Below are 26407 nucleotides of genomic sequence, written 5' to 3' on the forward strand. Positions count from 1 at the left end.
AAAAGTTATGTTTGACTTTATGACTTTCTGTGTCGTTTCTGGGATGCTTAGGACTCATATTGCACTGCTGGAAATAGTTTATTTTGATGCATATGCTGTTTTTTTTGCAAATTTGCATTATAATATTTATTTTCGTTTTTCCTGCAGTATATAAATATTGGTGTATTTCAAAAATAAAACTATGAAGACACTTAAAATAAATTTCCTGTGGTGGGAAACTATTTTGTGCAACTTTTTTGTATTTAGAGTTTTTAGGGATAAGCCTCTTAAATTTCTCTAACTAGAAATATATGTTAATAAAAACAAAAACGATTTTACATTTTTTTGTAGTTTATTGCACTTTTTTTTTGCAATTTATGTAATGCACTTAATGCATATATATCATTAAAATTTGGGCTATAATGGTTGTATTGATGTATAGCAACTTGAAATGCTCCCAAAAATGGCTCCACAGCATGTAAAAATACAATATAAGCTCTGGCGGACTTGGTTCTATGGTTGGTCTTAAAGGGTTAATCAACGTCATTGGTGTCTGCTATATTCTGTGCTTTTCATGAGTGCGAGTGGCAGAGCATAGCGGTTCAGACTGGAGCCACATTAGGCAGGGGTGTCTACAGGCCCAGTATAAAGAAGAGCAACGTATTGAAAGAACTGGCATGTCAGGACATATGGACACGAGATTATTGTTTTAAGATAGAATTCTTAAATTCTTAAATAATAGCAGCAGTAGCGCTGCTGGCTGCCAGGCTCTGATACATCAAGTAGATAAATGCGGCTGGTGTCTGACAGATTTCTTCCAGAGTCAAATCAAATCCACTTTTCAATACAGAAAAAAAGCTCAGCTTTTCTTTCTCCTAGAGTCCAGTCGTTGTTGTTGAGAAATAAAGTGTGCAACTGCATAAATAAAAGGATGCAGGGATCAAATTATTTTTACCACTGTGCATAACCGCTGAATCGTTCTGTCTAATAAAGTGCCGGCAGGAACCAAAGTGCATTCTCACCATCTCTTCACACCTGTGCCAGATAATAAATATGAGTGAACTCAGTTCAGCGGCGAGCTTAAACCCACTACTCGCCATTTACAGCCCTGCCGCGAGTCAGTTCTCCGACTATGGACCTTGATGGTGAACGAAACATCGTGCGCCTGAATCTGTCTATGCGGCACAGATAAAGAGGGAAGCAGAACATGAAACATCAGCACAGCGCTGATGTTAAACAGGCTCAACAATGCTGTGCTTCATTCTGGGAAAAATGCCACACAGTGAGATAATAACCAACTATTTCTAAAGTTTCGTGCGCTGACAGCCAACGTCTGAGGGGTCGCGCTAATTAAGCAGTGAATGATTCAACTTGGGGGAAAAAAACTCGTCAAATACATGGATGGTAACAAGAGCAGCTGCTGCATCTGCGGCCATGGCTACGGTTGAATATTCTACTGAGCATGACAGTGATTTGAACGGTCACATCAAAGCAATGGTTCGCGCTCAGCGAGGGAAAAGGAAGACACAATGTACTGGGACTGCTGTCTATAGTTTTCCCCTGGGTCAGTAATATCAGAGTAAAGGCTAAAGCTCAGCCACGGCCCCGGGTTACAAACACAACGTGAAATATGAGCACGAGCAGTGCTGCGTCTCGGAGAGGCGCTGGATCCACATGCTTAAGTACAGTACGCGAGACAAAGCGTGAGGGGAGGGGTGCGGGAGGCTTGCTCCTGAACACAACATAGTCTTATCATAACAAATGACCTTCACACAGCTCGGGCCCAGAGGCTGAAGGAAACACTGAGAAACGAAGCCTTTTGAGAATTAGAGAAGAGACACCACATTATAGAGCCACATTACAACGCTGCTATCAAACCCAGTTTGGTTTATTTACAATGCCGCCGTGCCCGGTGGCTAAAGTTGATTTTCTTTGTACTAATGGGAATAAACCCCAAACAAATCAATTTTCCTTGAGCGCCTCATCCTGGCAGCCAGTAGCAACAGATACCCAATGTGGCTGCACGTTCAGAGATCAAAGGGATGACGCAAAAAAGGCAAGGGCAAATCAAAGACACAATTCAAAGCAGTTTCTTTTCCCCCCATGGTCAGCTTGGATACATACATATACATTAGGGGTGCAACGATACACAAAATTCACGGTTCGATATTTTTTCGATACAAAAAAAAAAAATGTTCACACCTTTTTAATTTGTCATTTATTAAAATTATAAATATATATTTTAACTCAAAAGTACAGTTTTTAAATTTAATGTTGCTGAAACAACAAAGTAATAAAAAAAATTAATCTATCTGATCGAGGAATCCCTCATCTTTGGAAAAGAGAGTTTATTACAGAGAAATGGCTCTTTCAAAATAAAAGCTATACTATACGCTTCTTCTGGGCTATATTCTCAGCAGCATATTAAACATATCAGGTCCCCATAAGGAGAATCCTGTGCTAACGGCTGTCTAAATGACTCGGGTAGTTTGTAGCATGTGTGCTTGTTGTTTTTGTCTGCTTCCACTTGTCTTTGCACTAGGATGATGTCGTTGTAAATGTGCAGTCATATTCGTTGTGTTCCCACTAGTGCTGTCAGCGTTAATCTGAAATGACGTTAACGCCATAACGCGGCAAATCTCCGTTAACGACCTACCGCGGATCGCCCCGTGCGTGGGGCTGGACGGCGTCAACACGTTAACGAGCTAACTGCGCTAACACACTAGCTCCCACCCATGTAATTGAGCATTGCGTGGCACATCCAACATACTGTTTTACTTTAGTCCATGACTCGCTTACCTTCAGGGTCATACGTCACATGAAAACCAAAATAGTTCCAAACGCCAGATCTGAATGAGGGTGGGGGAGGTTCAATTTGCCATGTTGCAAGGAGAGCTTAACTTCTGTCTCGCTAGCTTGCCCTGCGCTCAGTGAATCTGCGTTCGACTACTCCGCCTAGGCTGCACTGTCGAGCGCAGATCCACTGAGCGCTCAACACAGACAGCATCGTCAGAAGGAAAGTTGATAAAATAAATTAAAAATTTTGTATTGTTCATACATATGCGTACCGAACCGAAAGCACTTTCTGAGCCACTTCTCTCATATCTATATCTATATCTATATATCTATATATCTATATCTATATATTAGGGGTGCAACGATATTCGTATCGATATTGAACCGTTCGATACAGTGCTTTCGGTTCGGTACGCATATGTATCGAACAATACAACATTTGTAATTTATTTTATCAATTTTCCTTCTGACGATGCTGTCTGTGTTGAGCGCTCAGTGAATCTGTGTTCGACTACTCCGCCTAGGCTGCACTGTCCAGCGCAGATCCACTGAGCGCTCCACACAGACAGCATCGTCAGAAGGAAGAGCGCAGGGCAAGCTAGCGAGACAGAAGTTAAGCTCTACTTGCAACAGGCAAATTGAACCTCATTCAGATCTGGCGTTTGGAATTATTTTGGTTTTCATGTGACGTATGACCCTGAAGGTAAGCGAGTCATGGACTAAAGTAAAACAGTATGTTGGATGTGCCACGCAATGCTCAATTACATGGGTGGGAACTAGTGTGTTAGCGCAGTTAGCTCGTTAACGTGTTGGCCGTCTAGCCCCATGCATGGAGCGATCGGCGGTAGCTCCTTAACGGAGATTTGCCGTGTTGTGGCGTTAAGGTCATTTCAACAAGATTAACCTGAAAGCACTAGTGGGAACACAACGAATATGACTGCACATTTACGCCGACATCATCCTAGTGCAAAGACAAAAACAACAAGCATGCTACTAACTTTAGCCGAGTCATTTAGACAGCTGTTAGCACATGATTCTCCTTATGCTGCTGAGAATATAGCCCAGAAGAAGCGTATAGTATAGCTTTTATTTTGGAAAGAGACATTTCTCTGTAATAAACTCTCTTTTCCAAAGATGAGTGATTCCTCAATCAGATACAGGGCTCGCAATATCGCTAGCCCGACGTCCCGGAGCTAGCGATTTTTTCAGTCGGGCTACCAAAATCTATCTCTTCCCTGCCCGTTGGGCTATTGTAGGAAAAATATATGTCAATGCTTTTGCATTCTTTCAGAAATGTAGCTGGGTAATTATGTCATTGGCATCGGTGAGTCACTGTCAATATGTGACATATTGAAGTCGCGTTTGAATTTGCGCTTGTTTTTTTGCTTTCACTTTGCAATCACGTGAACTGTGTATAGAGAGCGACAGCACTGATCTGTGAGTGATGATAATTTGTGCACCAATTCCTCTGACATCGTCTTATTAATCGTTAGCTTACTATGCAAACATGACAAGTGAAATCTCCCGCAGCTTAAACATGTGAGAGGTTGATCGCGCAGAGAATCGCTGAAATTATGTGAGTGCGTGTGTAAAAGCATTTCAGTTCTGCTGAGTCAAATAAGACAGGTCAGGGTGAAGAAGTGACAGCCAAAGAAAAGCTTACCACAAAACGGAGAAGTTATGACAAATCAGACTATAAGGCAAAAAGAAAGTGCAGCTTTATGGTTTCATGGACAAAATAATTTCTGTGGCTGCAATATGACGAGCTAAATAACCAGGGCTGCACATAAGTGGTCCGCAGGTGCGCATTCGCTGTCAAAATAAAAAACACGCACAAGGGTTAGGGTTAAATTTAAAAACTGTACTTTTGAGTTAAAATATATATTTATAATTTTAATAAATGACAAATTAAAAATGCATGAACATTTTTTTTGTATCGAAAAAATATCGAACCGTGACACCAAAGTATCGAACCGAACCGTGAATTTTGTGTATCGTTGCACCTCTACTATATATATCTATATATCTATATCTATATAGATATATATATAGAGAGAGATATATATGAGAGAAGTGGCTCAGAAAGTGGCAGAAATCACAGGTCGCACAAACTGCTATCTCTTCTATCTCACTGGTTCCCATCGCCCTCGTACCAAAACAAGATAGTCATCTCGACGGTGGAAGCTTCGCCTATTGACGGCTGCCCGATGTGTGCGTTATCATGTCCGATCTAGGCTTTGACAGGCTGACAAGGGAGAGGCTTGTATTACAAGTGGGAATCAATGGCACCAGGCCATATCCCTATCAATAGTCTGCCACAACTCTTTTTGCTTCTGCTCTGTGACAGATAAGATGCTTTATCCAGGAAAAAGAAGCACAGCACAGAAGCATGTTATAAATATCACACAGCGGTGAACCTGGTCTGATATTCCATCAGTTTGTCTTCATTAGTAATCAAACTGCTGGAGAAGGAAAGCAAAAACAAATAGCACTAAAATATAGTTTACAAACGTCAGTGAAATGAGCTCTGAGAACAGAAGTCACATGCTAAATGGTTTGCTAGATCTAATATTGATATTTCAAATGAGCACCCTTGGTGGGCCTTTCTTAGTGCCCCCCTACAGTCAGCACATTTTTTCTTCTTCCCAAGTGTATGGAGAAATGGATAGGAGGCAAGAGGAGAGCAGAGGTGGGGAACAGCTGGAAAGGTAGAGGGAAAAAAGGAAAGAAAATTCATTTAATTTGTTCCCCGTTACTGCGGCGGGCTGGTTTCAGCAGAATGGGTTATGTGCCGAGTATTTCTCTTTTTCTCAAGGACCTGCCTTTGTACACAGAGCAGTGAGCGTTGCTGGCTCACAGCAAACTCTAATTGCCCTGAGGCCATAGGCAGCCACTTTCAAACAGGGTCATTCATCTTCCCATGAAAAGGAAATGGTCTTTGGCCCCGATCCTTAATCACCCCCCTGGTGCAGCGCGCAAGGTCATCAGGGAAGCCCTGTGACAAACACGCTCGCCCGCATGCATGTATGCAGACAAATGCGGAAACAAAGCCGCCGGAAGGCAGAGGGTGGGCACGAGAGAGGAAGGGGCAGAAGATCTGAGGTGAGCGGGCAGGACGCGTGGAGAAATTTCTCCTCTCTATGCAAGTCCCTGCCGTCCTCAGGTGAAATTGTAGCAGCGATTTTGGGTCAGAGTTACGGTTTGTGTTACCAATTGTGGTTCTCAGTTCAAAGTGGAAGTGAGGAATTCGTGTGGATGTGGTGTCGAGCTTCGCTGAAAGCTGTGACCGAAGAAAAAAGCTGGGAGAAGATGAGAGTGTGTGCATGTGTGTGAGTGGAGTCAGGACAGAAATGGGAAAGGCTTCATTTTATCGAGGTTCACGAGACACTGGGACCGCTCAACAGAACTAACTTCAAACCAGGTTGTGTTGCATAATGCACAGTTAAAACAAGATCACTTTGTCTTTTTTCAAAGTAAGTTAATTAATTTAAGCCCTCAGTTATTCCCTGACACTCACTGTTGACTTGAATTTAATATTTCAGCAATTTTATTTATACAGCACCAAATCACAACAGCAGCTGCCTCAACGTGCTTTATGTTGCAATGATACAGAGGAACATCCCAACTATGAGAAGACCCCCTATGAGCAAATACTCGGTGACAGTGGGAAGGAAAAACTCCCTTCTAACAGGAAGAAACTTGCAGCAGAACCAGGCTGGGGAGGAGCAGCCATCTGCTGCGACCCGTAGGGGCGAGGGAGACAGGACAAGAGGCGCTCTGTGGGAGAGAGCCAGAGGTGAATAATAACTAATGATTAAATGCACGTGTAAGCACACAGAGAGTGAAGGAGAAACACTGTGCATCATGGGAAACTCCAGCAGCCTAGGCCTTTTACTGCGTAGCTAACGGAGGGTTCAGGCTCACCTCATCCAGGCAGTAAATTTCCTTGACGAGTTTTTACTTGAGGTTTTTATGAATCTGGACGGTTATTCCACGACCACTTGTTGACTGCCTGGTTTATAAAATACCAGAAAATTGCTAACAATGCTCATCACATCATCATCAGCGTTCATCATTTCCCAGAACCCAAGCTGACTTATTTATTTCTGCTTATGAATGAAAAAAGAAGACTCTCTGCTTGTTAATAATGAAAGTACTGAGGTTCATTTTAAAATAAAAGCCTGTTTATTAAAACATGGATCAACCGGAGTTCTCTGCTCTGCGATGACAACTCGGGCCATGTCCTCGAGGAACAGCTGCTTGTGTTTTATCAAGACTGTTGCAGCACTCTTCTTATTTCTTTCTGATCATTAACTCAAAAACAGCAAATTTACTGTTAAACCCCCGAAACACAACACAAAGTCTCCACTTTGCATTTTTCATTTTCCAGCTACCAAACTGGTTATCGCACTTGTTGCCAATCAATTAATTTAGTACATTTTAAGTCCACATTAATCACACCGGGCTTGAATCCAGGATGACGTGATTACGACAGCTCTGCAGCGAGATCATTTAAAAGAGGAACAAACATCTGTTCTTGTCTCGAGTTCTGTGTTCACTGTCGGAATTTCAAGTGCCGCCAAATGTTCGCCATTTTTAATGGAAGCGCGTTGCTTCATTCTTTTGCCTAATTTTATTCTCCGCACATGCATTTTTAAGTTTAACACTTGCTGCTGTGCAGAATATCCTTCTAACGTCTCTGCCTTCATTGTGTATTGATGCGGTCTTGATGTCCTCTTGGGCTCCGTCTTATTAAATCATGAATATACATATTTTAACGAGGCTCGCAGTAAATCTAATCACATTACTGAGAAATTTAATTCTGGATGAGTCTTCTTAATCCAGGCTTTTCACAGTGATCTGCAACTTCTGTTTCATCCTGTGCAAAACACCAGTGAGTTTAACAGCTTAAGACCTCTATAACATTATAGCTGTACTGGTGTCTCACGAGTCTCATATCATCCCAAAGCATGACTGGCTAAAGCTTGGTAGGCTTGTATTTTCAGCTTTATAAGAAAAACTCAGCTGACCTCATCAGCTGGAAGAAAACACTCAATAAGTAGGACGACGCCTTCAGCTGAGAAGGTGTGGAGCAGCTGGTGCGGGACTTTGCTCTTTCGTCTTGTCGACTACATTTTGGTCTCCTCTTTCATTTCATTACAGTACTTTTCAAAGTCAGAGGCTTTTATGACTTCACAGCTGTAAATCAATGGAGGCATCATGTAATGGCTGTTGCCGGCAGTTTATGACGTCCCGTATTAGCCCGCGATCCCTTTTGGTTTCAGTACTTAATGAGCACAAACCAAATTAAGCGTTTGATTTTGCCCCGTTTTTGAAGATGAAAGTTGAAACATAATCACTAACCAACAGAGAAATTACTCCAAATATTCTGTACGTCGGAGCCCTCTCACAGTGTCGTATACATGCTCGCACACACGTAAGGATGACTACCCGTCCTTATAATTATCCCCGACTCGCTACTATTAAAAGCAACAGGTTTGGTTGGACTTTGCACAGACTCTCGGTGGTCACAGAGGAGAAATATCGCTGGGCTTTGCTAACAGCTCAGCTGAGCAATGAAACAGAACACATTATTGCTCCGCAACATCAAAGGCTTTGTCTGTGTGATACATATTTAATTAAATCCTACTGCCGCTCACAGACACACGGTGGTATCTGCACGCACAGATACAGCAGTGCTGCGTATATACATCTAGTCTCTCTCTCCGTCGTTCGCAGACATAAACTCCAGAGCGTATCACAGGCTGGCTGCAAATGTAGTCACACTGCAGCAGTGTGTGTAGATCCTTTATTCCTGGGAATAAAGTTACCAGGCCTGTGAATACGCCTGTAACTTAAGCCTTAACTGCACCTGAAAAAAAATGGTGTTGCTATAGTAACACTTAAAAAAAAATACATGCAATAACCAGTGTCTGTTTTGTGTTTAATAAAATATCTCTTTGACCTTTCTTATTGTAAAGACAGAAGGCGGCGTTTTAACAGGAAAGTGGGACCTTCATGAATATAAAGTTAAACTTTTAGAATAGTTTTGTTCCCAGAACTGTTGTGCTGAGAAAAAGTTAATTAAAAGCCACAAAGAGTGCAGCGTGGGATCTCACAGCAACCTCGCAGTTTTAAAAAAAGGGTTTAAAAAGCAGGATTTAATACCGAGTGCTCCATCGTGACCATTCAAGCACGCTGGGAGAGATGACCGTAATAAGAAGGAGAATATGGATTTGTGATGTTATGCTTGGAATAACTATTCAAGATGACTCAGGCATCTGTAACCGATCATCCTTTGCCTAAAACGATTGGTTAAAGTTATCTGTCAGGACAAACATAGACTAAAGAAGACTGTCCCCACGTGCCTGTGAGGAAAGCAAGAGTAGAGTGGTTGGACCCCGAATCAGTTATGACAGATATGACTCTGATTAAGTCAGAAACAGAATGAATGGAGCCGGCATGGAGGTGGGCTGGACAGCAACTTACAGAAGAGCAGCAGCGGTTGGGAGGCTGGGTCCTCTGAGCTTCTCCCTTATTTCCCAAACTGTCCCCACAGCCGATAGATCTGCATGTTTGATGTGGCACCAATTTTACGCCCTATTCCCTTTGTGATGAAAGCCTCCCATTTATCCAGGTTTGGGACTGGCACCAGGAGTACGCTAGCTTATGAACCAACCAAAGCTGGGTTCTGTGTCCCCTCTCTGGTCTCAAACTGTGGATCTATTTCCATACAAACCCAATGTGTTAGCAATGGCATTATATCAACATAGGCAGGCTAAAGCAGCTTAAATAAGACACGCCGCAAGTGTTTTATTGTGCAGATGTGCAGGCGGCTATCAGCTGAGCTAAGATCAGTTGATCTTATGCAGCTGTGGCTGAGCTTGACATCATGGCCTGCTTAAATTAGCACTATGGTTGACTAGTGGTTTGCGTATTTGATCATTAACATTCACACACTCAGTAAAAAGAAAGCTTCTTTGGCCTCATAAACATGAAACAGTTTCAGTTGGGTGGTGTCACATTCTTGTCACATTCTTGTCACATTCTTGCTTCAGTTGTAAGTTAAAGTTTTTAGTTGGACATGTGTATCATGTTTTAACCAGTCAGCCATCTCCGGAGGAGCACAGCATGCGGTGAGCCCGTACACCAGCCAGCGCATGTGCTAGATGTCCTGCAGAAACAAACTGCACAACACGTGTGTGTTTGTGTGGGTGTGTAGCTGCTATGTGTCTCTTTTTTTTGTTTGCCTCTTGGTGTGTGAGTGCCCTGCTGTGACAGTGGCGGCTGACAAGACAGGTTCACACACACACACACACACACACACACACACACACACACACACACACACACACACGCGCGCGCGTGCGCGCGCATTCCCGGGGGATCCAGATAAGATGTGTTATGAGGCATGGGGGACATCCATTACAAAACCTCCCATGGTCCAAAACCCCTGGAGCTAGCTGCTGGTTCTCACACACTGAGAGACAAACTACCTTGAATGCAAACATACACACACACTTGCTCACAAAGAGACAAAAGAAAAAGAAACACAAGATCTGTGGACATAAAACAAATATATTCACACAGAGAGATCTAATAGAAACAGTCTTATGTAGGTGACAAGCACCGAGGGAATTACAGCCGCATGTTGGAAACAAATTCCGGTGACAGAAAAGACAGACAGTCCATGACAGTGCTGAAATGAGGTGGTCATGTTGGTGGTAGGGGGGCATATTTGGTGGCACATGATGAAAAATCTTTGACAGCTTTGCTTCAGTGTTTTGACAGTGGATGTGGCCACAGCAGGCCTGAGTGATGTTTTTTATGTGTGCACAGACTTATGCAAATTACAGCAGCTTAATTTGCTTGTGCACGCTGGAAATGTGAGAGACAAAGATTAAGAGATCCTTGTACAAACTCTCTGAGTGTGGGTCTGTGTGTAAGTGTCAGTGTGTGCCTGCCTTAATGAAGCCACACGCGCCAGCATGATCCCCATCAGTCTGCTGTCTCCTAATTGGACCTACACCGAGCAACAAGCGGACCTCCAGCATTCATCTCCAAGAATACACAGTGAGCTGCGGTGCTGTGCAGAGTAGCCAGAGATACCGACAAAGAAAAAAAAATTGGAAAGGAAGAGAAGGAATAAAGAAAGAAATCCTAGGAACACCTGCCTACTAGTCTGACCTTTACACAATTACTGGCAAGTGTGGGAAGGTGATCACAGAGACTGACCGGAGAAGTGGAGCGCGCCTGCCTGCTCGTGCTCACACCTGCGCTGCTCTCACACATGAGCAGATGAACACGCTCATCAAACATCATCTAGCGGGCTACCATGTGGAGACACCAGCACGCCACGCAGCGTCTTCCTCCCCACCGCTTGAAGAGAGAATAAATCAGTGATTATCATATAACCCCAGGTGTTCAGCAACATCCCTGATGTAGTTTATCGACAGAGAGATGGAAGCAATTTGAGGAGAGCGGTGAGGAAATGTTGCGATGGAGCTTAGCGAGCAAAACTGTACCCAGCAACAGTGTGAGGTGGATCTGGCTCGTGACCTGTGCTGTATGGATTTCTGTCTTCCGTTTAAGGCTCCACCAAAACACCAAAATGAATCAGAAAACATCAGAATCTGTGTCATTCAACGCAGCGTCACTATAATTGTGGCGTGCGTATCTAAACGCATCAATATAGCAACAACTGCTGCATCTCAGCAGAAAAAAGCCCAATTAAACGACAAACAATTTACCTCTCATTTTCTCGTCTCCTGAGCATCGAGCCTGTTGAAGATGATGGACGGGAGCAATTTCTAGAACACGGCAACAATGCAAATCACTCTCAGTCTCTCTCCCTCAGCCGTTTTCCCTCATGGTACTGTAGATTGCAGCCTCCCATCCTAATTGTTCCCAAACATCTCACGCCGGCAGCGTGAGTTAATTGGGAACGAGAGAAGTTGATCTCCCATGATAGAGAACCTTGCATTAATGAGTATTCCCAAAACGACTATCCGCATTAAATCGGCAAGCGTGAAATGTATTCTTTGGTCCAACAAAATTCGGCAGAGCTGAAGGACTTACAAGCCTTAAACTGTGCCTCTGTGTGTTTGTTTTGCGATTCTGCATCGGGAATATTCTAGATTACCAGCAAATGTAAGTGAGAGATGTCTAACCCCTTTTAAGAAAGAACTGGCCATGAAGAACTTGCATCATGGAGAATCATTCTTATGCCCAGCTTCATATGTTCTGTCCACAGTATCTCATAACACTATACAACTCTCCCCCAAACCTAGCATGAAGCCAAACTCAAAAAACTCTGATGCACACACACGGTGCTAATGTAAGTCGTGGCTAATGTAACTTTGGGCCACTACACTCAAGCACAGACTGGCAGCGTGCCGTGGAAGCCTGCTAAACTCACTTCATTCTGAAGTCACACTCCCAGATGATAGTGCCGCTCAAAGTTTTCAATTTTGAGACGCTCCATCTGGAGCTGCAGATGTAGAAGCAGTACCTAACAACTTCCAGCAACCGTGACCTCATGTGTAAAACTGGTGTTCTTCATTAATGAGAAACCAGCTAGCATCCTTGTATCGGACTTTCACGCAGCAGGCTACTACTTTTTATTTTAAGAGGACAAGTTGAAGATAACAGTAGGAGGGGCACACTGTTGCCTAACGTAAACAGTGTAGCAGGATCGTGTAAACAAGACATTATGTAGTTAATATTTGATGTTTGCATTCGTAGACCGTTCCTAACAAGGCAACGAGGAACAAATTGTGATGTATAAAGGTGCTGTAGAGAAAACTATAGACATCACCACCTGAATGTTCATTTCCTATTTTTATGTTGTACACAATGTGCTGGAAGGAGACAGGAGGGTCCAAGGAGCTTGGAAAGAAAAGCGTCTGGACTTCTTTAGGTTGCTTGAAGATGTTTCACCTCTCATCCAAGAAGCTTCTTCAGTTCTACGGTCAAATGGTGGAGAGTCCCACCATTATCCGATTGTTAAGTGATGAGGTGACGAATCCTACTTCCGGGTCTAAAGTAGTCTGCGTTTAATATGATTTTTGTGTTGTTAACATGTTTAATGTTTTGTATTTTCTTCTATTTGATCTCAAAAAGCTCCTAAAACAGTCAGTGATCACTGTTGACCTCCCTCGGCTTTTATTACCGCTAATCATTTATTTAAGCTCAGTTTTTAAAACCTTAGGATGTAACTACAGCCCAGCCCATGCTGCAGTATATGAATGACTAACCTCGTATTGTGGATAGATTATCTCAGTTGTTCTCCTGGCTGAAGTTTGGTCCTTTTACAGCATCCTGCCATGCGATTACATTTGTTCCTATCCACCGAGAACACTCACGTTAACTTTTATCGAGTGGAAAAAAAGTTAGCTTGTTTATATTATGCTAACATAGCTGTGTTAGCTAGCGGTCACGTAGCACATCATTATATACCAGCTAGCCCAACTTCAGTAACCCTACAAACATCACTGCTGTTTAGTTTCCTGTCTTCATTTATGCTGGAAGTGATAGCAGAGCTGTACGTTTGAATTTGTTTCCAAAACCCCGCAGTCAGGACATGCTATATTGTATTTAGATAGAAGCTAGCGAGCTAACTCCCTGCTAACTTCTAACTCCGTTAAATGTCATAAATTCCGTTTTCATGGATGCCTGGATGCTAAACTCAATTGTTACACCTGGTAGAGCAGAACGCTGATCATTTTATTAAAGATGAAAGACTTTAGACAGTTTTTCAACTCTCAGTAATGCCATAGTGATCGTTTGATATATGGACCTGCAGCGGAGTTTAGGCCCAGACACGGCTAGTGACGTCAGACTGAACAACCGGATTATGTACTGGAGATGTAACTGCTACTCAGGAAATTATATGAATACTTAAGCTTTAAATGATAAACCTTTCCTTCTTTTCATTTAAAATGTAAAATTCCCAATATATTTTCCGAAACGGAGAACATTACGCGTAAACATAATTGGAGCTGAGATTAAGTGAAATCACATAACACAGTGACAGAGAGCGAGCGAAACATGTCCGTCGTGTCGTTATGTCCCCGCGGAGCTATCATTAATTAACCGTGAGATTGGTTCCCTCCGCGTCCCACCCCCGTCGCTCGTTCTGCTGATCCTGAGCTGTCAGGGGGATTCGCCCTTCTCACCTCAGACAAAGAAACAGGCAGTGTTGGTAAAATGGACAAAACACAGATGTGTGAGAACACACCAGATACAAAAGAAAACACATTTTAGCCTTCACACTTCTCAAGCTCCTGCACACATGTTCTGGTCCAGCTGCCTATAGCTTTCTTTCAGCACTGCAGTACATCACTACTGATAGCTCAAATCCCTCAACTCCCCTATACTACCCAGAGGGGTGGAGAAATCTGCCAAACTGGTACAGGTCCTCTCCTTACCTCTCACACTACGGTATTTGACAACCAACTAGGGAACTGTAAAATTAAAGGCCTTGGCAAATGAAATTCTGTGACATGGCAGCATGAATCAAAGCAGGCCCTGCATTGGGAGCTTGTGGAAGACGAATGAACAAGGTGTGCTCTCAGAAGGAATACAAAAATAAAGTGAAAAGTTAGTGAGGGCAAAAAACCTCCTAAAAAAACCCTACAAATATTATAATCTTAAGGAAGCAAAGTGCATCATCTGGTATCCGACAGCTGCATCCTGGTTATTGACTAAAGAGGTATCGGTTCATCATTTCACCTTGAAAAGGAGAGTGCTTTGTATAAAAGCTCTTTCAAAACACACACTTTATTGACTTCCTTTGATATTAATAGCCTGTGACACAAAATGCCATTTTCCCAGCGAAGCCACGTTACTTCTTATCTGATGTGACCTTGTTGATGGTGCCAGACACGGTGCTGTAACGTATCTCAGCTCGGGCATCATTGCAGATTACCGATGCCACACAGCCAGAATGAGTATGTACTGCTTTGCCTTTGTTCCAGATCTTCAAACCTCACATATGAAGGCTATGTCAGTCCCAATCACAGGACTCCCTCGCAGTGGCCTCCTCCACACCGCTCTGATACAGACGTACAAGTGACAGCACCGACTCGAAGGGCCATCATCGCTGCAAGGCAAGCTATCTGTCGTTGAGGTGAAGAGGCTGATAACAGTGGTCCCTGTCTGTCATACAACAAGCAACCCCAACTCCATCTCACCCTCGAGGGAGACTTACTGCTTTAATGTGGACAATGAATGGTTCAATTTGTCCTGTGCGCGTCAAAGGACTGGCTCGGTGATTACTTTCTTGGCACAGTAGTGACAATCATTGGCTTGGTCAGGACGTATTGGGAGAAAGGCCTCCGTCAGGCCGGAATAGGATGAGTGACAGTGAGAGACGGAAAAAGGAGAAAAGGGAGAGACAGGTAGAGAAAGGGAGCGGCGGCGAGGCCGGCTTTGCACGCCTCAGTGAACAGCGGCATTCAATCCTTCATAGGATGAGAGATACAGTATCCTGACCTTGACTGATCGAGGAGAGAAACAAACCTATAATCCATCCATGCAAAGTCACAAAGAAGACACAGAAACGCTGTTAAGTGCAGAAAAGGGACATTTTTTGTCACATTTTTAGCTCTGGTCATATCGGAAACACTGAACCCACAGACACCTGTGCCACATGTGTCCAACGGTGTAAGATTCCTAGCATTAGTTTGACACGGTGGGAAACATAGTAGGCTTTGTCACTTTCTTGCTGACAGTTAAATGAGAAAATCAACACCACTCTCATGTCCGGAGAGGCCACTCTAAAGACTGTTTGCTCAGCTTATGTAGCAATAAGACTTGAACCTTATTTGGCTAGGTAATCAACTCCAGAACCTTTAAAGCTCTCTAATTACAGCGGTGCACGATTATTGCATGTACTGCATTAGCTGACTTGAACAAAATATTATTTTAAGAGTGACTTAAATCATTTTTCGAGAGAGAATTTGTGTGTATGTATCCATGACGGCTTATGTTAATGAGAGTGTGGGGAGTGAATTGGAGGGCGGGATGGGGAGGGCTGCTTTTAACCATGTAAAGCATTTCTGTATGAAAAGTGCTTTATAAATAAAGATTGATTGATTGATTGATTGATTGTTAAGTACTAGATGCTAGAAGAGTCATTTTTTATAACAGGGACAAAATCCACATTTGGATATTGCAGGGCCAGAACTGGAGTTAATCTCGAGATTGAAATCCAAGATAAGGTGGTTCAGGTTTGGTCTTTGTTTTCATTCCCTTATTCATTTGTCATTTCTTTTATTCAGTACCTCTGTCAAGGAAGTTTGGTCTTTGGTAGCATGCGTGCGTGTCTGTCTGTAAAGACGATAGCTCAAAAAGTTTTGAATGAACTTTGCAGGGAGGTAGAGCGGGGTCACGTTGACTTTCCAAGATCTTCAAGGTCAGCTTCAAGATTTATTGGTCGAAAGCACCAAAAACTACTTGGTTAGGTTAGATAGAAGATCATAGTTTAGGCTGAAATACACCCTTTAAGTCATCACTGGCACAAAAAGATGTCTTGACGGGTTCTTTGTGAGAAGCCTTGAGCAACCTTGTGCAACACCAGCTCCTTTGACAGGACAACACCAGTGACAGCGTGGGAATGGGAAAACTCTAACCATGTGCAGAGTTCTTGAAGATCTCTACGCAGCTTTTTCAAATTTCCATAAATCACTAGAATGTCTACAGGTAACAAACAGTTCTGCTGGAAACATCACCACATACACCCTCTCCCTTACCTGGATAGTGGGTGGTGAGCGCTGTTTGCGGGTGGTTGTGGTAGACAAGGTGGTGGTAGTCTCTATAAAGGTGGTGGACATCTCTGGCGGTACCGAGGTGGTGGTGCGCGCCGCGCCCCGGCTAGTGGGGACGTCGCCCACCAGCCGCACGCTGCCGTTCACCTTGATGTTAATGTGGCCCTCGGCGGCCATGTTGAGGACTTTGAGGCCATTGTAGTAGAGGCCGGAGAGCTGGCCCTGGTAGGGCCGCTTCCGGTCGTTTCCACCGATAGAGATAGTGGCCTGGGTGTTGAAGATCGTCAACTGCCGGCCTGGCGCGGGAGGGAAAAGCGTTGATAAGCTTAAGAGATGATAATCTAATGTAACAATAACATTAAACTTTCATTGCAAGGCAGATGCGGTGATAGAGAACGTTTGATGAAATGTCTTGTTTCCCTGATTAAAAGAAGTTGCAGATGGTTTTCAAACTGTAATGATGACGCAACCTGGCTTTGTACTGAAAAAAGTATCTACAGCTGCCCTACTTTTTACCTACTGCTGAGCACATTTTGTACAATAAGTAGATTTCAAACTGCTGCTAGAGCTGAAACAGATACACTTGTCACAGCAGCAGCAGTGTTGTAACACTTTCCACAGCTTTGTTGTTATTCTGTGGACAAAAGGGTCTCGAGCAATAAGTACAGCATGTATATGGGGAATAATGTGCAATGCCCAGTTGCTACAATTCATGTGATTTTCATTAGGAGAAGCCCAAATATCATTATCAAAACACACTGCTCATGCATTCCCAATGAAAGAAAAGCACAGCAAACTTTCACAATGCAGGAATCATAATTAAAAATCTCCATTGTATAATTTACAGACACATAACACCGCAAGCCCGCTACATTTGTTTGTTATGTAATACATAATACATTAGGTATGAAATGGCAGGGGCAACGTTCATATCACAGAAAAATGAAATAGCACGTGTGGAGTCATGCATGCAGCGGTAATGGGATTTTTTTTTCCAAACCTGCCTTGTTTTACAGTTGTTAAAGGGACTTTATGATGAAGTTATGCTGATGTTTATGTGCAATGAATTTTAAAAGCAGTTTATGATATTTTTATGATGGATTAAGCACCAGAAAAAACAAAGGGGGAAACAGACTTCTTCTTTTTCTGGGAAAATCCCCACAAAATGTTCAATACGAACAAGGTGCTGGTTTTAATCTAACGACTGGAAAAGAAAAAAAGCACAGCTCTATCAGGGCACAGTGCACCTTGGCAGGCGCGCTGTGACGCTTTGCCGTCAAAAAGGCTCCAATTAGCTCTCCATCGCCAAACAAGTGAGAATTTTATTGTGTTTGATGTGTTTAAGTACAATCAGATGAATTACAGCAGGGAGAGGCACCTGCTGTTTGGAAAGTTTTCAGGGGGATATGCCCACTGATTAATTTGTTCTCAAACATTGCAGAGGATTTGAGCCAAGGGAGTTAATTCTCCTCTCAAAACAATCGGCCGACTGTTGCGGCATAGATAATAATGCATAATGCCTCCGCCTAGTCAATTTTGCACAAAAGATTAGCAGCACTTGATATTTCATATCTTGTTGTTACACTGTTTACAAAATCACTTCCCAGTCCCTTTAACTAGACACCATGGTTCAACTTTTTTTTTTAAAAGATGACAATGACAGAAAAAGGGACAAGAAATAATAAAAAGAAGCATCATAAAAACTGAACCAAAGGGAAAGGACGAAAAGGCTAAAAACACAAACAAAATAAAACAAATTGCTTTGGTTTACTGGTTTTTTTAAAGGGTTTAAGGGATGGTTATTCATTCTCAGAGGTTGAAAGGGAACAAGCCGATGAAATGACAGAAAATAAAGAACATTCTAGAAGTTCGATAAAGATTTACCTTTGTCCTGAAGCCAATCTTCTACTGGCCGGGTATATTTGAACGGGATTTTCTTATTTGCCATTTGATAGCGCTCAATGTCGCTGTTGCCTTTAAAGTTTGAAAGTTTAACAAACAGCTTCAAACAGTTGGCAACAGCAACAGACATCACACATTTATACAGTGGTTTATGAAGAGTTTTATCTTTGTTTAGAAATATTTATAAAAGCTTTATGATATATATGAATATATATGTATATTTCTTTTACCCCAAAGTAGCGTTACTTTAGTGGAAATTTTTTAAAACTCATATTTATACAGCACACTCCACACACAGCAGCAATGAGGAAAAACAAACTGTAGGGAAAGAAAAATCCTGCAAGAAGAAGTCAAAACACAGGAAATGCATCACATCTACGTCATTTTACATAATAGAGACAAAAGGAAGGAGATCAAGTGGTTAAAAAGGCAGACATGCATAAAGCGCCTTTCTCTGAAGCAAATTGGAGGTAATTTATGTGCACTAATTCTCCCACTGGACACCACCTGCTTTCACATTTCAAGGGCCAAGGAACGATTTGGTGGGGTAGCTACTTGGAGGGAATGAGTGTGTAGCAGCTTTTGAGGGGAAAAGGAGGCAACGTTAGATGAGGAGGTGGTAATTTGAAGCACAGCAGACCTGTTTGGGGGGGGGGGGGGGGGGGGGGGGGGGTAGTCCCACAGTGACACAGATTTGAAGAGGACAATGCATACAAATGAGATCATTACTGACATAGTGGGAGGCTTTTTGGGTTCAAAGAAACACCAAAAGAACGCAACCACCTCTTCTGGGAATGTTCCTGTTGGGCTGGAGGTATATAACAGTAGTGTAATAATAATAGCCTCACTTATGCAGGGAATCTGGAGCCTGTACTGAGTATTTCTGGCATCATTTACAAATTTCCTTTGTGAATGTGCCGGGATGCAACATTTTGTCTGACAAACAGGGATCCTCTCCCTTTGAAAGGTGCCGCGGATCTGTCGACAGCGAGAATGGAGACGTACAAGTCCGTCTTCAAACATTTTGAGGTCTAACAAAAGAGACGAATGGCAGTGTGATGTCACTCAGTATCCAGAAGGAAAGGGATTTGGAGGAAGAAAGAAGAAAGGCACTGGCACTGACTCATTTACAGTATAATACAACTGAAAGGGCAAAGCTTCACCTGCCAGTGTGTTTAGTTTGGAGCTTTTGAACGTGCTTACATTCACGCCCTCGTTCTGACACCCGCCCGGGTTGTATTTCATTTTCTTTCTTGGTTTGGCAATAAGCTACATTCGGTGTAAGTCACCACTGCTCTGACCTGCTGACTAAACTTCCATAACATTACGCGCGAACGCGTCACAACTGCATAAAACCGTGAGCTCGTACCAGTTTCCCTTCCCTCTCTCTTTTCTGTCTTCCTTGCGTTCTTTGCTACCTTTCACAGAAAAAAAACATCCAAGTGCTCAGTTTACAGCCAGCTGGGATGGAGTGTAGATATGGCTGCAAGGGAGCTCAAGGAGCTAAACGAATGTTTCTGCAGTGTGCCAGCAGGTTAATCAGCTACTAGCAGGACTCCCTCCCCATTCCTTTGATCTCAAGCAGGTTTCAGGTGGCAGCCAAATACACTCTCCTCTGGACAAGGGCCACAGAGGGAGGCAAGATGTTCGTGTTTGAAATCAGAGGACGCTCGGAAAAGGTTTGGAGTTTGATCGAGCGAGCCGGGAAACACGGGGGGAGGGTGGATGAGTGCCATCGACAAATAATCTCTTCGCATTCTTTCTGCTTTGTCTTTTCCATAAAGTCTCAAACGTAGCCTCACGTCGTCCTTTAGACGAAGTGGAATCACGAGACTGAGAGGAAGACGGAGAAGAAGCTGTAAGTTTGCTGTGCATTGCTAATGGCGTGGTCTCAGGTATAGCTCTTACATTGTTCTAGGTGATTAATGAGGTGACAGTCCCCACGTAATGAATACACCACCAGCTAATTGTGCAACTAATGAGAAAATTCTCTCTAGTTTGTCAATTTGATATTCAATTTCTAGAGGTGACTTCAGAATGGATGACCTTGCCAATAAAAGCACTACTGTTTATTAAAAAGTCAGTCTACTAAGGGTTTCAGTTTTTCCCCCTAAACATAGTGGACAGATATTTCCTGCCAGTGCACTGAGGAGAGAGACGAATGAGCAATCTGACATTATAATATGTCTGATGTTCTTTAAAGCCAGAGAACCAGTTTCATTTTCAGTCAACGTCCATAATGAAAACAAGCAAAAGAAAAACTGTATATTTGTAGGGCGAGAAACAAACACCCATCAGTACGGACAGGTATAGAAAAGAATAGAATAGAATAGAATAGAATAGAATAGAATAGCCTTTATTGTCATTGTACAGAGTACAACGAAATTGGAGTGCCACTCCCTTGGTGCAAGTTTCAATAATAAATATAAATGTAAAATATAAAAAGTACAAAAAAAACAATCGTAAGTACTCAAACAATAGTATGTACAATATATACAGGATAGCAGCATTAATATGATGACAGTATGAATAGCAGCATAATATAATGTCAGCAAAGGTGGAGCTACTTTGGAAATGGGTTACAAAAGGGCTTGCAGAGGCAGCAGCAGCTCTGTGATCAGCTGATCACCAACCTTAACTCAAGCTAACTTAGCTATGTTTGCTTTGGTTTTGGTATTAGTCAGTCGAAAGCTAACCCAACCAGGACACTTTCATTTTGCTTGTACAGGAAGGCCGCCTCATGGGTGAGTTTGTCGTCCGTCTCTTCTCTCTGTGTTTCTGCAGGGCCTTAAAAGGTAAAGTGTGATAACACCACACAGCCCTTATAGAGAAGACCAGGTGAATATAAATATTTACGTATGTTTGTCATTATTATATTATTTTGCTGCGAGCTTATGCGCACGTTGCCGGCTTTTACTTCGGCCCCGCTGCATGCCATCACTGTTTTTTTCCTCCTAGCCAAAACAGTGTCTCGGTTTTTTCCCTTTGGTGGCAGCCATTCAGTCAACACAAACACTGGCACGGTGACAGTCGTCTGCTGGTCGGTTGCTTCGTTCTCTGCAGTTGGTTGCCAGACTAATCTCACCGGGGTTCCATCACAGGGCCAGTGCTGAGAGCGCATCGAAACTGTGAAAATGGCCACCGTGACAGGCTCCTGGCATTCTCTCTATTTGGGGATGATGAGTACATTTGATATAGTGTGGCCCTGTCCAGAAATCATCATTCCACAGCTCAACTCCACAGCTCGCCACCGCAGCCCCCTGGTAATGAATATCTCGCACAAGCCACCTTCTTTCCCATCTACACCTGACTTTCATCTCTGTTTCTCCTCCTCGCTCCCTGGTTATTCATCCGTGCACTCAAGCTTTTTTCCATTCTCTCGTTCTCTTCGGCACACTGTCCATCCAGCGATATTCCAGCTCCTTCATCTGCTCCCGCTATTCTCCGTCTCCCAGACTCAGCAATCAGCTCTCTTTGCTCTTCTTGGCTGAATCCGGCCTCTACAGCTGCAGCCACAATTTATCTACTTTTCACTCACTTTCTCTTCTTCTGTGCCCGTCTACATGTCAGCTCTTTCTCACTTTTTGTCGACGTATTCCATTAAACGCTTCTGTATTCCTTCACCGGTTGCACTTCTTTTCTATTCACCCACGTCCCTTCTTTTTCTCCTGCACGCCTGCCCCCGATCTTCCTTCCATTCTCTCTCGGGCGTCAGACGAAGCCAGGGAGTAAATTCATCATTTATCAGGTCGCTCTGAAATTTATGGTGCTGAAAAGATGAATTAGATTGGCGGCTTGTACACTCGGCTTAGTCTGAGTTGTGAGAGCGACAAAGATTGTGTCTCAGATAGGGCTAATCATGTTTGGCCCCAGGGACGCGTGGGGATTTATCTCGCTCCTGAGGAATTGTTTTGTCTGTATTTCAAGACAAAGATTGGCAGATATTTTGAAACCGTGCAACTCATTGTGTCTGTTTCAGGTTGTGGGAGTCGCAACATTGTGCGCATCAGCGTGTGGAAGAAAGTAATCGTGTTTTCGAGCGTTCGTGTGTCTGAAAATGAACACAAGGCTGTTCTGGCTATGACCAACCCCCTTGTACCCATCACAAATGATGGACCACACACAAACACGCACGCACACGGACATACTTTCCCCAAGGCACTAGCAGAGTAGTTAGGCCAATGGTCATTCATCTGAGACAACGCCTGGACCTCAGCCAGCTCGAGGCAACGTGCGATGCACAATCTCCGCCTGGCTCGGTCTAATAATTCTTTGATTCAAAGATTCGAACTCACGCAAATAAAAAAAGAGATCATGTAATCCGAAATCAAAGAGTGCAGGGATTCGGAGTGTTATATAAGGAAATTGGAAGCCTCTCACTAGACAAAGACAAGTCCCTGCAGTAATGTGGGTTGTCACACAAGTACACAGGACTGCGAGAAAGATGCGTAGCCACGATGAGCACCGACTTGAAAAAGGCGGAGAAACACGGATAAAAAGGAATTTGAGGACAAAAACAGAACAGAGATCTGAGAGGGCACTGTTAGAGGGGGAGAATAATTAGAGAAAGGAAGACAAAAGCAGTCAACGCATACATTCGACGCCCACACGCAAACACGCGCGCGCGTAAGCTGCCGAAGCCTCGTGGAAACGCTCCAGTGTGGGATCAGAGCGGGTGTACTGTTATAGAGAAGAATGGGGCTGTGAAGTGCACAAGTTCTTTTCCGTCTTGTTTCTTAACACAGGTTGCATTAAAGTGTGGATTTTTTTTATCAGTGAAAGCAGTTTTGTTTAAGTCACCTTTGATACTGACAATATCAAGTTCTGAGCGCTTGTGTACTGGGCACGCTCAGCTTGACACTAAGGTTATCCATCCTATCTCTCTGTACAGTGTGCACTGCCTTCCATGTTTTGAGCAGACCTCAGCAGAAATGGAAGAAAAGACAGTTTAAATTATTGAAACTATTTATTTATTATATTTTTGGCTGTCAGCTATGGTAGCACTGAATGCTAAATAATGAGACGGGAACAAAGGAGAACTAAGCTGAGAGGAGAGCCCAGTAACACTGCAGAAAAACAAACAGACAATCAGACAGTGTGTAGCAGTTTGCATAATTCATTCAGTTATTTAATAAAATGTTCCTGTTCTTCAGCTGCGTGTCAGAATTAGCTTCACTGCCTGTGTTTAATCTTACTGCAAAGGGAACCCTTCAACCTGTTTGCTTCACTGGGAGAAAGACGGGACCTGTTCAGGGTGGACGCCGCCTCTCATCCTATGACAGCGGGGATAGGCTGCGGTCTCGCAGTGACCCCGAACTGAATAAATGGTTATGATTACGGCTGGATGGATAGGAGATAGATACCATATCACCCCAATAGAGCATGTCGCTCCCAGGCTACTGGCTTACGTGTGCTTCTTAGGATATTTAGAAGACGAGGCTTTCACGCACCTCTTCCATGGAACCAGCTCCCAGTTTGGATTCAGGACACAGACACTATCTCTAATTTTAAGACTTAAAACTTTCCTTTTTGCTAAAGCATATAGTTAGGGCTGGACCTTTTTACACGTCTCTGCATTTAATCATTAGTTATTACAAATCTCTGCCTCCCCTCAACCCAAAAAGGTCACAGCAGGGCCACCTGGCTCCCTGAGCCTGGTTCTTATGGAGGTTTCTTCCTGTTAAAAGGGAGTTTTTCCTTCCTTCTGTCGCCGTGCTTGCTCATAGGGGTCATATGATTGTTGCAGGGTCTCTACCTTATAATACAAAGCTCCTTGAGGTTACTTTTGTTGTGATTTGACACTATATAGTAAAATGATTATGTTATTATTTATATTTATAATAAAATTACAATCTAATGCAATCCATTACATTTCTGTACCATACCGGCTTACTGTGACTGGTTCTCTTACAGTTAACGATGGTAATATGGCTTTAGCATCAAAGTGCAGGGATGCCAAACTCAGGCTACGTCCACACGGGTATTTTTGAAAACGCAGATTTTTCTGTGCGTTTGCGCCTTTCGTCCACACGTAAACGCCGTTTTCGGTCACTGTAAACGGAGATTTTTGAAAACTCCGTTTTTGCGTTTACGTGTGGACGAGGAAAACGGAGAAAAGGCAGCATCAAAGGTGTGTGCCTTTTTTGACGTCACACTGTGCGCCGGGTTACTGTTTCGCTGAAATGAATTTCTACCATGGCGGACGTAGACAAAATACGGTTACTGTTAATTGTTCTCTCTGCAGTGTTTAAATGCTTACATACACACACACAGTTACTGTCCCTCCACACATACGACTCGGTTCTGCTTCTATGCCCCAGCTTTGTTTACTCTTTCCCGCCGAGGCTTCTAGACTTCTGATTGGCCAACATTTCTACACGGTTAGGAATATAGCGCCACCTGCTGCTCTGGCATGTTCATAGCAGCGTTTTCCTTCATTTCTGCCTTTACGTGTGGACGGGATTATTTTTTAAAACGAAAACGGAAAATCTCCGTTTTTAAAAATACCCGTGTACGTGCGTCACATTCAGCTTACTTTGATCATAAGTGGGCCGGACAAGTGAAACTCGCCTTTCTGTCAGTGTAAAGATGTTTAACTATACATTAAATCCCTCATATATATTAATATAAGAAAAAAGTGTAATTTGTGTAGAAAATGACAGACGTCTGTCAGCAGAGTTTAAACTGACAATCTTTAACATAAACAAAAAAACTGAAGTTAGCTCATTGCCTGGACAGTCCTGTCCCCTCCAGGCGAGGAGGTGTTTATCAGTATGAAACCCCTGAAAGCACAATTAAAATATGACAGGCCCTTCTTCACACTTCCCACAATTCAGTGGGCCAGATTGGAATTTATTTTCTGGACTGATCCTGGCCCCCGAGCCTTATATTTGACACCCATGTTATATTGGAACACGCTACCACTCAAAAGTTTGTGTTCACTTAGAATTTTCCTTGATTTCGAATAAAATAAATGAATATACAAACGTGCACTTAATGACAAATTAAGTGCACGTTTTAATGGAACATGTACGTAGGAGTACAGACGCCCATGTTCAGAGATCCTCACCTCCGGTGTTCAAATAGCACTTACGTGATGTAAGCTCATCATTTGAAAAATTCTAATTGATCATTATAAGAATTCGTAACCAATTATTCTGGCGCAGATGAAAACTCTTCAGCTCATTAAAGGAGGAATGAAATTGCCTCGCTGAGTGTCCCCCACCCAAACTTCCTTCCGAAGCTCATCAGAGTAACGGCTTTCTGTAACGTTATTCCAAAGACTGAATCTTACAACAGCTTAAATCAAAACAATCTTGTGGCTGCTGCTTAAGGAAGATTTGGTGCAATTTCATAGTCAGTGTTAAAAATGAGGCTGAAATAAGCAAAGAAACACCAAAGTTGTGGAGTTATGAAATCGTCCGTTATTTAGAAGCACGTCATGCTGTCAGAACTGGCTGCTGCCATTTGAAGTGAATCCTAATGTCTCAATGCTTTTGTTGGCCAACTCTCTAAACACTGTTGTTAAGACGTCCAATTTACACACCTCAGGCCTATTTTGTAAGCGGCTCTGACTGACAAGCAAACCACCAACACCTTTGTCCTCACCTATTCCCCCACCAGGGAGAGGGCATGCCCAGATCCGGTAACTGTTTATTGAGCGGCCTGAGAGCCTCGTGGCAGCTACTGCCTTCAAGTTAAGCATTAGAAGTGTGAGAAGGCAGTCGATGAGTCTGGACCCTAACATGTAATTACTCACGAGATGACAACCCCTTTACAAAGGAGGGAGGGCGAGGGAAAAAAATCAATCATCGTTGAATTACTATCACTGAATGTCCTGCAAATTACCTGTGCAGAAGAGAAAAAGAAATTACCACGCATTCGATCCGCCGACCTCAACTCCATCTCAAGACAATGGCAGGCGGACAGAAAAGGGAACAAACCTCAGTGGGATCGCTTGA

General features: G+C 43.1%; 1 protein-coding gene across 12 annotated transcripts in view; it reads right to left on the reverse strand.

Moving 5' to 3' along the window:
- nrxn3b (neurexin 3b) overlaps nucleotides 1-26407 on the reverse strand; it is a 322143-nt gene that overhangs the window by 19537 nt on the left and 276199 nt on the right. For 10 of the 12 annotated variants that reach the window (XR_003274579.1, XR_003274577.1, XR_003274576.1 and 7 more), the window contains 2 exons: nucleotides 18429-18518; nucleotides 16530-16840 (listed from right to left, as the gene is read on the reverse strand). Coding sequence is in view for 9 of the 12 variants with exons in the window: in XM_026193775.1 (XP_026049560.1) it covers nucleotides 16530-16840; nucleotides 18429-18518 (401 nt within the window). In the remaining 3 variants the exon portion in view is untranslated. The remainder of the gene's footprint in view (nucleotides 1-16529; nucleotides 16841-18428; nucleotides 18519-26407) is intronic. The other 2 variants (XM_026193781.1, XM_026193780.1) reach the window with 1 other exon arrangement.

This window comes from Astatotilapia calliptera, chromosome 15 (assembly GCF_900246225.1).
Source record: "Astatotilapia calliptera chromosome 15, fAstCal1.2, whole genome shotgun sequence".
Classification (NCBI taxonomy): domain Eukaryota; kingdom Metazoa; phylum Chordata; class Actinopteri; order Cichliformes; family Cichlidae; genus Astatotilapia; species Astatotilapia calliptera.